Raw genomic sequence first — 15,496 nt, forward strand, 5'->3', positions numbered from 1 at the left:
TGTATAAAAATAATAATAATTATAATATTAATAATAATAGCATACATTAATAGTGTATTCTCTGTGTGTGAGTGTGTATGTGTGTATGGGTATGTGTGTGTGTGTTTCTGTTGCCCAATCGATCTCACATATAAATTTTTATCGAATTCGCAACTGCTCCTCTCTATCCGCTTCTCATTTCCGTATTTCATAGTTAAAATACCTAAATGTAGTTTAATTCTTGTTACAGCATAAGTTAATTTAATTTACGTACATTGAAAAATGTTGCTCCTTCCACTACATTCTCATATTTTCATTAATTTTTTTGTTTACTTTTTCTCTTATTATTTTTGTAAACGCATGCTGCCAGCGCCTATTAAGTGGGCGTGGCAGCGTTGCTAAAGCGCATGGTTCTGAAACGGCATTTAGCTGGAAAGCTCAATAGCCAAGTGTTCATGAATGTGTGGGTGTGTGGACGTGTGAGTGTATAAGTGTGTGTGTGTGTACATGTTGAGATGCCAACTAACATTATTTTGTATTGTATTACCTAACATATTTATTAGCTTTATATCATTCAAAGTTATTATCAAATATTTACAGTTCGCTATTTAACACATGAGTTGTTGTTGCTGTTGTTGTTGGTTTTTGTTTTAATTTGTATATATTTTTAAGGTTTAGTCTAATTTAGTTGGTTTGCTTGGCTGGTTGCTTGCTGAGGGCTGAGCGCTACTATGTTTAATATATATATAGATATATATTTATATATATGTATGTATTTATTTATACATATATGCTAATATTTAGGCTTTAGGGTTAGGCGATCTTGAAAATAAGACCTGAATCGTTACACACATATCTAAAATTAAGCGAACTTTTGTTAGTGGTGGCTTCTCAATTATCGACCTTTATACACTTTATCTCTTCGTTTCGTTTCGTTTTGTTTTGTTTCGTTTAGTTTAGTTTTGTATGTATGCAAGTGCAAGCAACTATCCGAAAACAAGTTACATATTACATAATAATCATAAGAGTTACATAAATCATAACGCCCAGCCCTACTCCACTCCACTCCACTCCACTTTCCACTCGCCACTCTCCACGGAGATCCCTCCTCCTATCCGAACCGATGCCAATCCATTTTCCAATATATTTTACATTCATCCACTCTTGGGGGCTGGCGGAGGGGGGTCTCGCAATTTGCAATAATCCACATCGAATATTTGTAGGTTTTCGCTTGATATACGCAATATCTATGTGTACATATATATTGTTTATATATTTATGTAATTGCAGCAGCAGCAGCAGCAGCAGCAGTTGCTGCTCCTCTAGGCAGACGTCTGCTTGCCCAGCTTCACCAGGCAGAGGGCACAGCAGCACTGCGGCGGCTGCAGCAGCTGACCCAGGGCCACCATCAGCGGACTGGACCGCGGTGCCGCTGCCGCTGCCGCTGCCGATGGCGCCAGGCTGAGCGAGGTGCCGCTGGGCAGATTAAGCGTGCAACAGCCTCCACTTGTCATTGGATGTTAGCTGCCGTCCGCGTCTCATCTGTTTATCGTCGGAGTCGCGTTCACATTGCTCGTTGTTGCGTTTATGCCGCCTCCGCCTGTCCCGCTGCCATTGTTGTTGTTATTGCTGCTGCTATTTGCATTGCTGTTGCTGTTGTTGTTGTTATTGTTACTATTACTGTTGTTGTTGTTGTTGTTGTTATTGGTGGTGGTAGGCAACACAACGCCGCCATTGTTGGCACTGGCAATCACCTGCTCCACAGTCACATGCACCTTGCCCACCTCCTTGGCAATGGTGTCCGCTGCCGCTGCTGCTACTGCTCCCACATTGTTGGTGACATTGCTGCTGACCAGCTGGCGTATGGTTGTCGGAGTGCCTCCAACGCCACCTGCTCCTCCTCCGCTGCCACCGCCACCGCCGCCGCCGCCGCCCGTGCTGTTGACCGTGGTGCCCAGCGGCAGGGTTCGCGTCAATATCGCCGAGTTGTTCAGCCGTCCACGCAACACCTGCTGCAGTCCAGCGGCGCCGAGCTGCATCTGCATCTGGCCGCTGTTGTTCTTCTTCACATTCAGCAGGCTCGTGTAGAGCACGCGCTTATCCCCAGCCGAGACGGGCACCTGCACCTGCGTGCCGCCCGTCTTGAGCTTCTGGTGCTGCTGCAGCTGCTGCTGCTGAATGGCGGTGGGCAGCGGTGAGCCAGTCTTATTCAGCACCACTGTGGTGGCGCCCAGCTGCTGCGACGCCTGGGTCACCAGCGCGTCGCCCGCATTGCCCGTTGTGGCGGTGCTCACGAAATTCAGCTTGACATTGGCATTGGGCAGCTCCTTGTAGTGGAGCTTCTGCTGGCCCGCGTTGCTGGCAGCCACCGCCGCCTGCAGCTCGCTGGCGGTGGCGATGAAGTTGCCGCCGCTGCCACCGCTGCTATTGCTGGTCAGGAAGATTTTGTTGGCCTGCTGCGGCGCCGCCTGGGAGGTTATGATGGCTGTGGCCGGCTGCAGGCTGTAGTTGTGATTCGCCGCAATGGCCGCTGCTGAGTTGGGCTTCTGCTGCTGCTGCTGCTGATTCGTCTGCTGCTGCAGATTGAGGTCCGACACAATCAGCGGGAATGGCGACATTTTGAACACCTTGCCGAATTTCTGTAGCTGCTGATGTTGTTGCTGCTGCTGCTGCTGTTGCAGATGTTGTTGCTGTTGCTGCTGCAGTGCATCGCCTCCGTCCTGCAGTGTCAGCTGCTCGCCAGCTCCACTAGCCACCAGCTCATCCTCTTGCTGCACCAGCTGCTGCAGCTGCTGCTTCGTTAGCTGGAACTGCTGCTGCGTCACTGCCTGCTGCCCCACCTTGCGCTGCGAGAACTTCCGGTTCAGCAGCAGCTTGTTAATATCTGCAAGAGACAAAGCCAACCAATTATTACAGAAGTGGAACAGAAAACGGAATTCAGCTACATTGTGCAAATTTTGTGGGAATTTTAAGTTAGAAGTGAAAGAGGGAGAGAGAGAGTGGTGGTGAGAGATTGAGAGCTATTCGAATTTAAGCCAATTTCAAGGTAAAGTCAATTCTATATATATGTATATATTTCATGAGCTGATCGAAGTCCTGTGGGACGCTGTCAAGAGAGCTGTGGCAACTGAATTATCATCGAGTCGTTTATTAAAATCGGCATCGAATTCCTCTGAAGTGATGAATAGAGAGAGCCTCATCCTTTCCATTATATGAAGATTTTAATCTATGTATAATACTTAATATTTGAACTTGGTCTAATTTTAGTTCTTTCCTTTTTTTCTCTTCTCTTTTTATCACTAATTCTTATAACAAATGTTTCTTCTCAGCTATCTATAGTTCTCTCATGATTCATCATTATTCAACTTCAAATTATTGAAGTCCTCTTACTCCCAAGTTTGTAACTGAATAATCTCTAAATTAATCAACACAAATGTTAAAATCAATATGCCTTTGATATTGTGCTCTTTAACTGAATTTTAACACAGTCTTCAGTCGCACTGCTTTTTTTGTGAACACATCTATATACTCTGTTCCCTTGCCAGTGGAGATCTAATTTATTTAAATTCTTCTGTTTCAACTCGGAGCATTTCGTTTTATGTCACAAGAACAAAACATTTTTTTAAGTAACATGCACAGAAAATTCTCAAAACTTTCTTATCTATAGTTTAACTATCACTGTAGACTTGGTGTCCGCTTTCTGTAACGCACGCTTCAAGGACATTCAGAATGAAAGTGTACAAGGATATCTTCACTGGGGACGAGATGTTCACAGATACGTATAAAATGAATTTGGTCGATGACGTTATCTATGAAGTATTTGGCAGCTTGGTTACGCGCAATCAGGACAACATTGTGCTGGCCGGTGCCAATCCATCGGCCGAGGAGGCCGACGAGGGCGCCGATGCGTCCGTCGAAAGCGGCGTCGATGTGGTACTGAATCACCGACTGCAGGAGTCGTTTGCCTTTGCCGATAAGAAGTCCTTTACGCTCTACCTCAGGGACTACATGAAAAAGGTGCTCGAGCATCTGCAGCAGACCGCTCCGGCAGAGGTCGATGTCCTGAAGGCCAACATGAACAAAGCGATGAAGGACATTCTCGGGCGATTCAAGGAACTGCAATTCTTCACTGGCGAGTCAATGGACATCGACGGCATGGTCGCCATGTGCGAATATCGCCAAGTGGATGGCGAGAGCGTTCCAGTTCTCATGTTTTTCAAACACGGCCTCGAAGAGGAGAAGCTATAAACTCTGGCAGAAACTATATGAAAATTGTATTCCGATGTGTGCTAAATTATAAAAATATTTGCCAAGGCCTTCGCCTCGGAATCAGCGAGTTTTATTATATAGGGTCATTGGGCCTTAGGGGAGATTAACAATTACTAGGTCGAAAATGTTTGATTATATGAAAAACACCCAGCAGGAGACAAAGTATTATTCGATCTGGACCTAACGGGATCATCATAACACTTTATCAGACGAGGGTAAATGTTAAACAAAATTTATAGTTTAAAGTCTTTAGGTTTGAAAGCGGCGGAATGGAATACGTTCACGCGGATAGATGGACAGCAAGTTGGATGGATTCCTGCATGAATATAAAACCCATTTATCCCCAATATATGTGCTATACAATTCGAATGTACTCTTAATAATATAAGCAATCAACGTATAAAATCCAATCTTTCCAATCGAAAATATTATAATATATGACAACTATGAACATCGAAAAGAATCTACAGCTTCATAATGCGTGCGATGCATTAGATAAAACATGCAATAGATAAAATATAGAAGAAAATCTTTCAATATTAGAAGACTTCAGTGCACTGCAGTGGCGCCCCAAAAAAGTATGCTACACAATTTTAAGTGACTAAAAACTAAAAAACCAAAAGTATTTTTTTGGAATTTCATAAACATAAATGAAGAGACAAAGAAATAAAATAATTAATAATAAGAGAGAAACACAAATAAATAATAGAATTAAAAAACTATATATAAAAAAAAAGAATAGAATAACACCATTAAATAAATAAAATGAAATAACATTAATGGACTTGCTCAAATCTAAAATCCAATTCATAATTTAAGGAATACAACAGTATAATTAATAATCAAATTGCAAATAAATAACAGAAAATAAATACATATATATTTACTGAAATATCCTTAAGGCCCAATTCATGTTCATTCTGTACTCTCTCACTGATTTATCGAAATTTGCATTTGCACAATGCATGCTTGCATTTATTTATTCAGCTTCACTCACCTGTGTTTTCGGGTCCGTTCTGCCGCTTCTGGGTGGCTCGGCTCGTCCACACAATCTTATTGCCGACCGCTGTTGCCGAATCGGCTGTGGTGCTGGAGAGCACCGCTGTGGTGGCCACCGCCGTGTTGGTGCCGCTCACCTGCCGCCAAACGATTGGCTGCTGCTGCTGTTGCTGCACGATCTGTTGCTGCTGCTGCTGCTGCTGTTGTTGATGCTGCTGCTGCTGTTGCTGCTGCTGCTGGTGGGCGTTGTTGTTGCGCGTGGTCACAATCAGCGGCGTGCTGGTCGTTGTCACCTGTTGCAGTTGCTGCTGCTGCTGTTGCTGCTGCTGCTGAATGCCAGAGATGCTGTGCACCGCCAACTGTTGCCCGCTGGCGGTGTTGATGATGTTCACACTCGATGGCTGCGAGGCGGAGGATGAGTTGTCATCGTTCTGCAGCTTGACGTTGGACAGCGTGATGACCGTGTTGGGCCCAATGGAGGCGCTGCTGCCACCGGCGCTCTTCTGTATGGCATATGTCACCTTCTGGGCGCCCACCTGGCCCGCCGCGGTCATGATCTCGCCGCTGCTTGTCGTATAGATCATGTGGTTGCCGCTGCGTGACGTCACAATGCTCTGCGAGGAGATCACAGCCGGTGAGCCACCAATATCACGCTGCATTTGCAGCAGAAACTGTTGCGGCTGTTGTTGCTGCACCTGCTGCACTTGCTGCTGCTGTTGCTGCTGCTGCTGTTGCTGGGGTGTCGCCTGCCTCTGCTGCACCGTGACATTGCGCAGCTGCGCCTGCGCCAGCTGATGCTGCAGCTGCTGCTGCTGCGGAGTCAACGCCGGCAGCGGACTGCTGCCCGTGTGCGGCGTTATGGTCACGATATCCCCCACGGCCGTGCCGCTGCTGACAAACTCTGTCCGCGCAATCAGCTGAGTGGCAGCTGGCGTCGCGCTGGCGGCAAACTGATTCAGCAGCTGCTGCGTCACAGCCACCTGGGCAGGCTTCGATTGCTGCGGCAATTGTTGCTGCTGCTGTTGATGCTGCTGCTGCTGCGTTGTGATTTGGGCGGGTATGTTGAGCAGATGGGTGGCGGCTGTGCTGGTGGCGATCAGCGGCGCTGCAGTTGGTGTGGCTGGCACCAGCTGTGGTGCTGGCACTGGCACAGCAGGCGCCGAAGCTCCAACAGGCAATGCGTTGGCGGGCGAGGATGTCGTTAGGCTGATTTCTGCTGAATGTGGCAATGTGATCGAGGGTGTGGTTGTGCCCTCCGCCGGTTCCACCTTGATGGCTTGCGTTTGCTCTGGCGGTGCGGCTTCTGGCAATGGCTGCGCCGACGGCGGGGGCTCCTCCTTGACGGGTGGTGCCTGGCAAAAGAAGGAGGACGGCACATCGGCTGTTCTGAAGCTGGAGCTACCGAGGGGAGCGGATGGGCCGCGGTGGTGCGAGCGATGGCGTGCCGCACGCTTCAGTTCGGAGGCGGTGGTTGCTTTGCAGTCGAGTAGACTCTCAGCGTTGTCCACATCATCGACAGCCGTCTCGCCATCCAGGATGTTCCAGAAGTTGGCAGCCTGATTCTTGGGATCATCCATGCTGCACTCGTGCAGTATATTGTTGACCAGATCGTCGCCCAGCAGATTGATATCGTTGAGCGAATCGCCGCCGCTGAGGTTGAACTCCAGCGCAGAGCCCTCACCAGAGGCCGAGCCCAGGCCCGAACCAGTGTCGGAGCAGTCGCCGTTTGTGTGATCGGGACTTCGATCGCTGCTGTCGCGCGCATAGTCCAGCGCATAGGCGGTTTGCAGCAGCTGAGCATCCGCGTCGAGATCCGTGTACTTGAAGGCGGTGCTCATGAAGTGGGCTTCGCTGGCGGGATCGTCGTCGTCACTGCACTTGCCCAACAGGCTCAGCTCGATGCTGATGGGCGTGTCCTGTGTCCAGTCGACTACCGCAGCATCGCAGAGCTTGCCATTGTCCTCGTCCTCCTGATTGCTGTCCGACAGCTCGTCCGTGGGCGTCTTTGGCCGAAAGTGCAGCCAGTCGCGCCTGATCTCCGACAGCAGCTCATTGCAGATGTCCAGGCGCTGGCTAGATGTTGGCGACAGTCCGCCCATGTAGTCATAGGCCTCGCTGTCGTCCTCCGTTGGCCCTGGAGCCGTCGCATCCAGGTCCCCAGCGTCAATGTGCAGTTGCTTATCGTGCAGACGAATGACATCGGGCATCTGATTGAAGCATCGTGTTTGGCTCTCCAGCTGTTGTTTCTCCTCCTGCCTTTGCCGCTTCTGCTGCTGTTGCTGTTGCGCCTGCAGCTCCTTCTTGACGGCTGTGTGCTTTATAATGCTGCTGAGCTGTGCCAGATTTACATCATCTTCGGCCTCGTCGTCGTCCATCAAGTCCTGATGCTGCTCCTGCTGCTTGCTCTGCATTGATGCTGCTGTACGTATGCTGCTCAACGGCTCGTTCGAGTCATCGGCATCGATCAGTTCGCGCTTTATCGTCCTGGCCACTTCCTCGACCTCGGCCTCGGTCGCTGAACTTGCAGATCCGATTGCATTTGTTGTTGTCGCTGCAGCTGCTGCCTCGGCAGCGCGGGCTGCTGCTGCCGCTGCTGAGGTGGAGGCCACAGGCTGCTCAAGCCGAGTTGTCCCATCGTCTCCGTCCGCATCCTCATCCTCCACTTTTATCACATTGAATTTTTCGCTAATGCTAACATTCTTATTCATATTACTACTACTACTACTATTGTTGTTGTTGTTGTTATTATTAAACACGGTATTGTTGTTGTTGTTATTATTATTATTGGAACGGTGGTGCTGATGATTAGCGTGGCGTGACTGCTCTATCAGCTCATCGCATACTTCCTGCTTCATCTCCAGCTCTTGCTGCGGCTGCTTTCCCAAACTCATTCCGTTTGCATCCGTTAACACTTCCGTCTGCATTTTCGTTGCAGCTGCAGCTGCAGTTGCCTCTGCCGCTGCCGCTGCCGCTGTAGCGGCCGTCGTCGTCGAATGCAGCGCCAGTGCCAAGCGTTGCAGATACGACCTAGGCAGCGGAAGCAGTCGCGGCGTATCCTCGTCCACAGCCACGCCGTCCTCGCTATCCACGACTGCGCTCTTCAGACGCTTCGCGGCATTCTGCTCCCGCATTTGTTGTTTCTTGCGGTGCAGTCGACGGCGTTTCATGCGCTTATCGAAGGGACTTTGCTGCAACGTCACCGCTGAGCTGTAGATGTTCAGACGCGACACATTCTCATCCTCTGAGCACAGGTCATCCTCTTCGTCAACATCTTCGTCCTCCTCTTCCTGCTGCCGCTCCTCCTTGGGCAGCACCTGTTCACCGGCCGGCTCGACCTTAAGGACCGCCTCGGGTGTCGCGCTGCCATCCCCAGTTATCTTATCCGCCTTGTTGGTGGGCAGATCCACTACGGTTGGCGGGGAGCTGGGCTTGGACAGTTGCTGTTTACGATCGTACTTCGAGGGCTTGCCGCTCTTCACAACACTGTCCAGCACCGTATAGTCGAACTGGGACCACAGGTCGTCGTAACAGGTGCTGGCCCGGTCAAGCAGCACACGTCCGCCGCGACCCAGACGCCGGCGCGCAAAGCCTATGCAGCGTGGTCTACAAAAAACAAAGAACCATTGAATATGCCATCAAAATTATATAAGTCACTAAGCCATCGCACCTGTCATAGTTGATCGATGTTAGCGTATAACGATATTTAGCGTCAACACCACCGGCCGCACCGGGCGGCGCATCCTCGTCAGCGGGCGCTTCCCAGGGCCAACGACCTTCGTCAACGGCACGCGTCTGTTAAAAGGGTAAAGGAATTAAGATTTAAATAAGAAAGATGTAATATTGTCGAGATCGATAATTTGTAACCCGCTAAATAATAAAAAATTCTATCTATTCTATTCTCAATAATTTGAATTCCCTTGCCATTTCGAATTAACGGGATTCTACTGTATTCCAAATCGTTTAATAGAACTGAAACATTAAATCATTTTCAATTTGAATTTGCCCATTGAATTTGAATATCTATGTTAGAATTAGAAGTTAAATTATCTCTCAAATATAGATGACTTTGTCAAACTAGAGCAAACAAAGTGCTAAATATTCTTATATTCATATTAACTTAAATATGCAATCAATATAAAATATCTTGGTTGTATAAGAAATCTATTTGTATATACTTCGAATACCCAGAGGCGGGTCAGTAACATATATGAATTGATGAGCGAATTTAAGATTAATTTCACTGAAATTTATAACAAGCTTACTGTGAAGAGAGAGAGAGATATTAGAGCTTTGAGAAATACATTAGGAAAAACATAAAGATAGATAGCATTATCAAGTTATCAAGTATTATAAAACAAGATAAAGTATAACATGTCAGATATGTTCCCCGTAATTAACATTCCTGCCAGTTATTTTCATTTGAATAGTTTACAAATATTCCCATTGTATATATAATCGTAGCAAACTCTCTTACGGGTAGATTTATGACAGATTAAGCTAAGTTGTTGGCCCTTAGGCCCATCTTGGTTTAAGTGAACTTACCCGCAGGTAATTACACCTGGGCCTGCGTCTAAATGCAAACGGCGCCTCCTCCTCGCTCTCGGAGCCCATCTTATTGCCGTTCTGTGCGCCGACAGCGAGATAGTCGTCCTCATCGCTGTCCGCAATTGAGTCGTTGCCTGCCGGCGATGAGCTCTGGCGATTAAGCCGATGCAGATGCGCAGGCGAAATGCCCGACGCTGAGGACGCCAGGCCCATGCCCGGCAAATACTGTTGTTGCTGCTGTTGTTGTTGCTGCTGGTGGTGTTGTTGCTGCTGCAATTGCTTATCGCGCGGAAGTTTGTGTTTGCGCTTCTTATACGGCCGTTTCTCCTTTCGACTGCTGCTGCCGTTGCCACTGCCAGCGCTGATGCCCTCTGAAATAGTATAAAAATATTATGAACAGACTCGAAATGCTTATGACATTTTTTATCTTACCCATAGTCATACTCGATGTGTTCAGGTACTGCGATGCCTGCCCATAGACGGCCGCGTTGCTGTTCGCTCCCGTTGCCAATATGCCAGGAGACAGCACACCACCGCCAGCTAGCAGAGCACCACTGGCTGTTGTGCCAGCCGCCGGAGCGCCTTGTGAGTATTGATTCGCATACAACGAATTGTATACGGGTCTGAAAGCAATCGTTCAATTATTATTCAGGTATTACTAAAATCTACAACTGCCTAGTGATCATAATGACAACTACCCGACTAGCAGATACCGTGAACTATTTTATGATCTGATAATCTAATCAATCTCAACGGGGTCTCCAAGTTTTGGTAAAGACACTTAATGAAATGACCGATTTTTACCGAGTTAACGGAAATAATGATAAATTATTACTACGTATGCTACACATGAGACACACAGACGGACATGGCTATATCGACTCAGTTCGTCGTGTTGATCAAAAATATATATATTCTTTATGGCGCCTGGCACGCCTACTTCTGTCTGTTACGGACATTTCAACAAAATTCTTTGAGGCTGATTTTCATTATTAATGCAACCAGGCTACAATCATCATTAGTGATATATATCTCGTAACTGAATCGCACCTCGAGTTCTTATATTGGGCATTCAGCTCCGAGTAGACTGCACCGTTAAAGTCGCGCATCTCGACACGCTTCTCAAAGATATCGACCGTCATCTTCAGATGATCTCGCTTGGTTTCCTCGCGACGTCGCACCATTTCCAATATAGTTGTAGCGCGTTGCAGGTCGCGTCTGCAAAACATTGAAAAGGGAGAGGAATAGCTTAGAAACAGATCAAAGAGGAAGACTTGAGGAGTCCAATTACCGCAACTTAAGCATCTTCTCGTAGGAGGCTTCGTCGTTTTTGCGATTCTTTCGGGTTTGCATCTTCTCAGTGCGTCGTCGAAACGCCAGATAGGGATTATTGGAACTCGCCCCCGGTCGGCTCTCCGTCTTGACGGTGAGTATCAGCGGATGTTGCTGCAATGGCAAGACGACGCAAATATTTTCAATTTCAGAGATTCAAGAATAATTGTGCTGATTATTTTGTTGTTTACCATTTTGAGGCGCTTGTTCAGCCAGTAGTCGTACACTGATATGCTAGTCTCGTCGTCCTGATTGAGCAACGTTTTCGCCTCATTGAGTGTGACAACTGTTTGGCCGGAGCTCTTCTCCAGCCGATCCATCATTTGTTCGAACTTCAGCTCGGTCAGCTGCAAGCGTTGCTGTTGGCTCAGCCATTCCGCATCCGCGCTATCCAGGTCATAGTCCGGCACCTCAGTGTCCAGGCCCAGGGCTGCAAATTGACATTTTCAATTGATTACGAAGGGAAAACAAGATTGAGACTCGAGAGCTTACGCTGCATGTGAATCATTTGGCGGGGCATTTTGTAGTCTGGCGGATAGTAGGCATCGTAGAACTGCTGATCCGTTTGCAGCACCTCTGGCGTGGGTATGATTAGCCCAGTGCAAATGGCTCGCTGCAAATGATGTTCCTGCAAAATGAGTAAATATGTATTAGCATTAGCAAAGGGTTGCAATGGACATCAGTTCTATGCCAATCTCAAGTCACCGACATCAATAACTCACCGACTCTTCCTCTTTCTCCATGCCACTTGGCATCTGTGGCACGGCGCGATTAATGGCCGAATACTCTGGCAAATCGGGCAGCTCCTCCGCCAAGTAAATGGGCATCTGCTTGGACGGATCCAGGTGGCGTGCTCTAAATGATAGTTTCGACATTTTGTGGCTGTTACTTCGTCTCCTCCTTCTTCTCCTTTCTTTGTATTTTTGGATGTTTTGTGTTGTATGGAACGTTGCTGTCTTGCTGTTATTAACTGTTTGTGGAATTGTTTGTTGTCTGATTTAGTTGCTGATTACTTCAGTTGTGGGTGAGGGGTGATGGTGGCGGTGGTGTTGCCTCTTAAGTTGCTATGGATGCCTGGTTTTGGCAACTGCCAATGGCTGATCCCGCAACGACCACTGGCAACGGCTGATTCCGATCTCTACAGCAGCGATTTGTTGCTCCTTGTGTTTGTGTTGGTGTTTGTGCTGCTGCTCCTATGCACGAGCCTTTCAACAGATTCGTTGTTCTAATTGTTGCAGCAGCAGCTACTGTTGTTAGCCTCGCAAATGAAGCGTCTATGGATGGAGGAGATATGCTGCTCTTAAGCTTATGTATCGACGTCAACGTTAACGCCGAGCGAGTCTTATTTGTTGTTGTTGTGGTTGGTGAACGCAGCACCGGCTGCTCTGCCTGCGCCTCCGACTGAGCACCGGGGCTGCGGTGGCAATGGCTGCTCTGCCAGCTAATATACGCAGCCCCTGTGCCCGCTTCCGTTTCCGTGCCCGTGCCTGTGCCCGTACCCACGTCCCGGCTCCGGTTGCTGCTGGCGGCTTTTTTGTTCGTACGCCGTTCGATCACGGCCGCGCCAGTTGCGACTGCTGTGTATAAAGGAGTGTCCAACGTAACTGTTGGATAACTTCTAACTGATGCTGTTGTTGTTGTTTGTGTAGTATTTGTTGCTACTGCTGGGCCGCTTCCTCCGCCGCTGCTGCAGCTGCAGCTACTGCTGCTGTTGCTGCTTCTGCCGTCGTCGTCCGCCGCCTCTGCCTCTGCTGCCGTCTGCTGCTGCTGCTGTCGTTGCTCGTGGTATGCAAACAGCGCTGAGAGGACCAACAGGGCCAAAGAGATTAGTTTATTGCAATTACGACGACAACGCAGTGGTAGCAACAACAATAACGAGTGCAGCAATTGTGTCGACGACATTTTTCACGTTGAAATCGAAAAAATTATGTGAATTGGCATAATTACGTTGATCAAATTTGCACATTTCAGTTCATCTTTATTCTTAATAAATTTATTCGGTTTCTTGTCTTCCTATTATTATTGACTTTCAGTTGCGTTTCTTTAGTTTCTGTTCATTTCTTGTTCTCCTTGGTATTGCTTTATCAAATCTGCAAAGCAACAAACAACAAAACGAATAAGTAAACAAACCACTCACACACACACACACACACACACACTCTTGATTGCACGTTCGCACAAATACACACACACACTCAAACACTCATGTCAGACATACAGTCAAACAAAGCAGATAATGATACACACACACATATATAAACGCGCGCGCGGGAAAATTATTTCGGGCTGTGTTTTTCATTTGCAAATGCACAACACACAGACACACACATGCACATTTATCCCATACAAGAGAAGTCCCACGCAAAACATACACACACACACGCATGCACATATTATTTTGTTATTGTCTGACGCTATCGGAGAATATGAGATCGTTAATTTGCTGGCGACAAAATTGATGAATCATTTCAATTCATTTTTCAGTGTGAGTGTGAAATGAATAATAAAAAGAGTTGTAGTTGTGCTTTAAACATTCGAAACAAAAAATGCAAAATCATAGGGTACGCGAGAAGATAGAAGCAGAAAAGCCGCTCCGCGCCGCCGATGCGAGCGTAAAAAAGGCGGCATAAACAAACACACACGCGGCGAGTTCGCCCAAACAAACGCGGCGAATTGTACGATGAAAAAACACGAAGCCTATCCGCAAAATACGACGAAAAAACGTAGCGCTCTTCATGTGGGTTTTGTTTTTTGCAATTATTAGCCAAATCATTTATATATTCCAGCTGCGGTATTTTTTATGCTGTTTCAATTAATTTTTAACACACGTTACCACGCTTTTCACACGCCTGCACGCACAATTTTGTTGATAATTCGTTAAAAAATTTACACAAATTTCACGAATTTTGCGTATAGCGTGGTTTTGCTGGAAGCAGTAATGGCGGCCAGAGCCGAAGACTGACGACGGCGAGTGGCATTCCCAGGCCGCAAATTGTTTGCTTCTAACGTCGGCGTTGCATAAATGCGACTAGGGCACAACGATAACAAATATTTCTGATGGCGTATTAAAATTAGGCAAGAAGCTCATGCGAAAATATTATCTTTTCATTGTATTATAATAAAAAATTCGTTGTTGAGGCGCGACACATAAAAACAATAGTTATCGATTGGGCAAACAACGGCGTTGGCGACTAAAAACACGGCATAGAACCCTGCGACTCCGAAGCGTGTATAATACCGCCCTCTGGCGAGCTGCACTCGCAAGAGGCAAAGGCAGCTAAAAGTTTTTTTTTTTCACAAACAAGAAAATCGATTTACATTTTTCACGCACATTTTTTGCAATTTATTTGACCTTATCACTTCGCAATTGAGTGGAAATCATATGCTTTCACTGTATTTTTGTTTTCCGCAGCGAAACCAGCAATATTTTGGACAGTTTCGTCAACAAAAACGTTTGAAATTGTTTTTCTTCTGCGGACACGTTTTTACTTAATGGCGGGTGGCCATCACGAATTGATACTAAAGCATTTTCGGAGTTGAACGCTCGTCGCAATGCAGTGGAAATTATTTTGGGTAGCTTAAATTGTGTTGCATTTGATGAATTTGAATGGGGTTTTTTCTAAAAATTGCAGAATTTAAATCTAAATTAAATGCATACAATGGGAACATAAATAATCCGCTACATATGTCCAAAAAATTGTTATTAATTTTTTGTATCATCAGCGGACTACGAATGCCAGCGGCTTAGTGATGTAATTAACATAACGTTAACAATACATCGATATAAAATGGAATCTATCGATTGGTATGCCACAATCGTATCTGTCGTAGTATTTACTTAACGAAGTATCAATTATTTACTCTATAGCTCGAATATTTAAAAAATGTTACGCGCCAACAATGTTAAAACGAGCTGAATAATAAGAGAAAATATTGTGTGTAGCGTAGTGTTTCAGATACTTAAATATCGAAAAATTATGGTTAAAAAATGTTAAAGACCCAATATTTCGAGAAACAATTTATTTTTGACCGAACCGAAACGAAATCTAAACTTGGAACTATTTCTGTCCTCCTCATAATATATGCCAGCTCCAGGTCTTCGTGTGACACAGTTCATAGCTTTTGACAGAGCTAAGTGAAGTAGTTGGACAATGTTTAATATGTAGCAGCCCTCGTCAGCGAGCAAACTCATCCTGGAAGATCGCTGTAATTAACAGTTGAAGTTCCTTGCTTACATTTAGAATGTTTCCAGGTTCTTGTCTCCACTACAGATAGGATCCACATTTTACTAAATATGAAAACAAGTGGTTTTATATCGATTTTTTTTGTTTTTATTTTATGTTTATTTTATTTTTTTTATTGAATTATAATA

At 46.3% G+C, this 15,496-nt stretch overlaps 2 protein-coding genes across 7 annotated transcripts; one reads left to right on the forward strand and one right to left on the reverse strand.

Annotated features, from left to right (window-relative positions):
* Window positions 1-643: 643 nt before the first annotated feature.
* Window positions 644-14,652, reverse strand: E(Pc) (Enhancer of Polycomb). Of its 6 annotated transcripts, none has more exons than XM_089261229.1 (11): window positions 14,477-14,652; window positions 11,847-13,214; window positions 11,617-11,752; window positions 11,316-11,554; window positions 11,084-11,238; window positions 10,843-11,010; window positions 10,225-10,415; window positions 9,790-10,163; window positions 8,915-9,039; window positions 5,246-8,850; window positions 644-2,863 (listed from the first exon to the last, which is right to left on the reverse strand). In XM_089261229.1, the coding sequence occupies exons 2-11, from the start codon at window positions 11,997-11,999 to the stop codon at window positions 1,518-1,520; spliced, it is 6,492 nt and encodes a 2,163-aa protein (XP_089117355.1). In that variant the 5' UTR covers window positions 12,000-13,214; window positions 14,477-14,652; the 3' UTR covers window positions 644-1,517. The 6 variants fall into 6 exon arrangements, with proteins under 6 accessions (XP_089117355.1, XP_089117352.1, XP_089117354.1 ...); XM_089261226.1 differs by having other exon boundaries at window positions 14,456-14,652; XM_089261228.1 differs by having other exon boundaries at window positions 14,443-14,652.
* LOC108654183 (translationally-controlled tumor protein homolog) lies at window positions 3,478-4,308 on the forward strand. Its single transcript, XM_089262111.1, has 2 exons — window positions 3,478-3,605; window positions 3,664-4,308. Exon 2 carries the CDS (start codon window positions 3,709-3,711, stop codon window positions 4,225-4,227), a length of 519 nt encoding a protein of 172 aa, XP_089118237.1. The 5' UTR covers window positions 3,478-3,605; window positions 3,664-3,708; the 3' UTR covers window positions 4,228-4,308.
* Window positions 14,653-15,496: the final 844 nt, after the last annotated feature.

This window comes from Drosophila navojoa, chromosome 5 (genome assembly GCF_054131105.1).
Source record: "Drosophila navojoa isolate 15081-1374.11 chromosome 5, UAZ_NAV_1.0, whole genome shotgun sequence".
Taxonomy (NCBI): Eukaryota; Metazoa; Arthropoda; class Insecta; order Diptera; family Drosophilidae; genus Drosophila; species Drosophila navojoa.

Excerpts from the sequence above, each read along its gene's own strand:
- LOC108654183 (XM_089262111.1), top strand. The coding sequence starts at position 3,709 with ATGAAAGTGTACAAGGATATCTTCACTGGGGACGAGATGTTCACAGAT.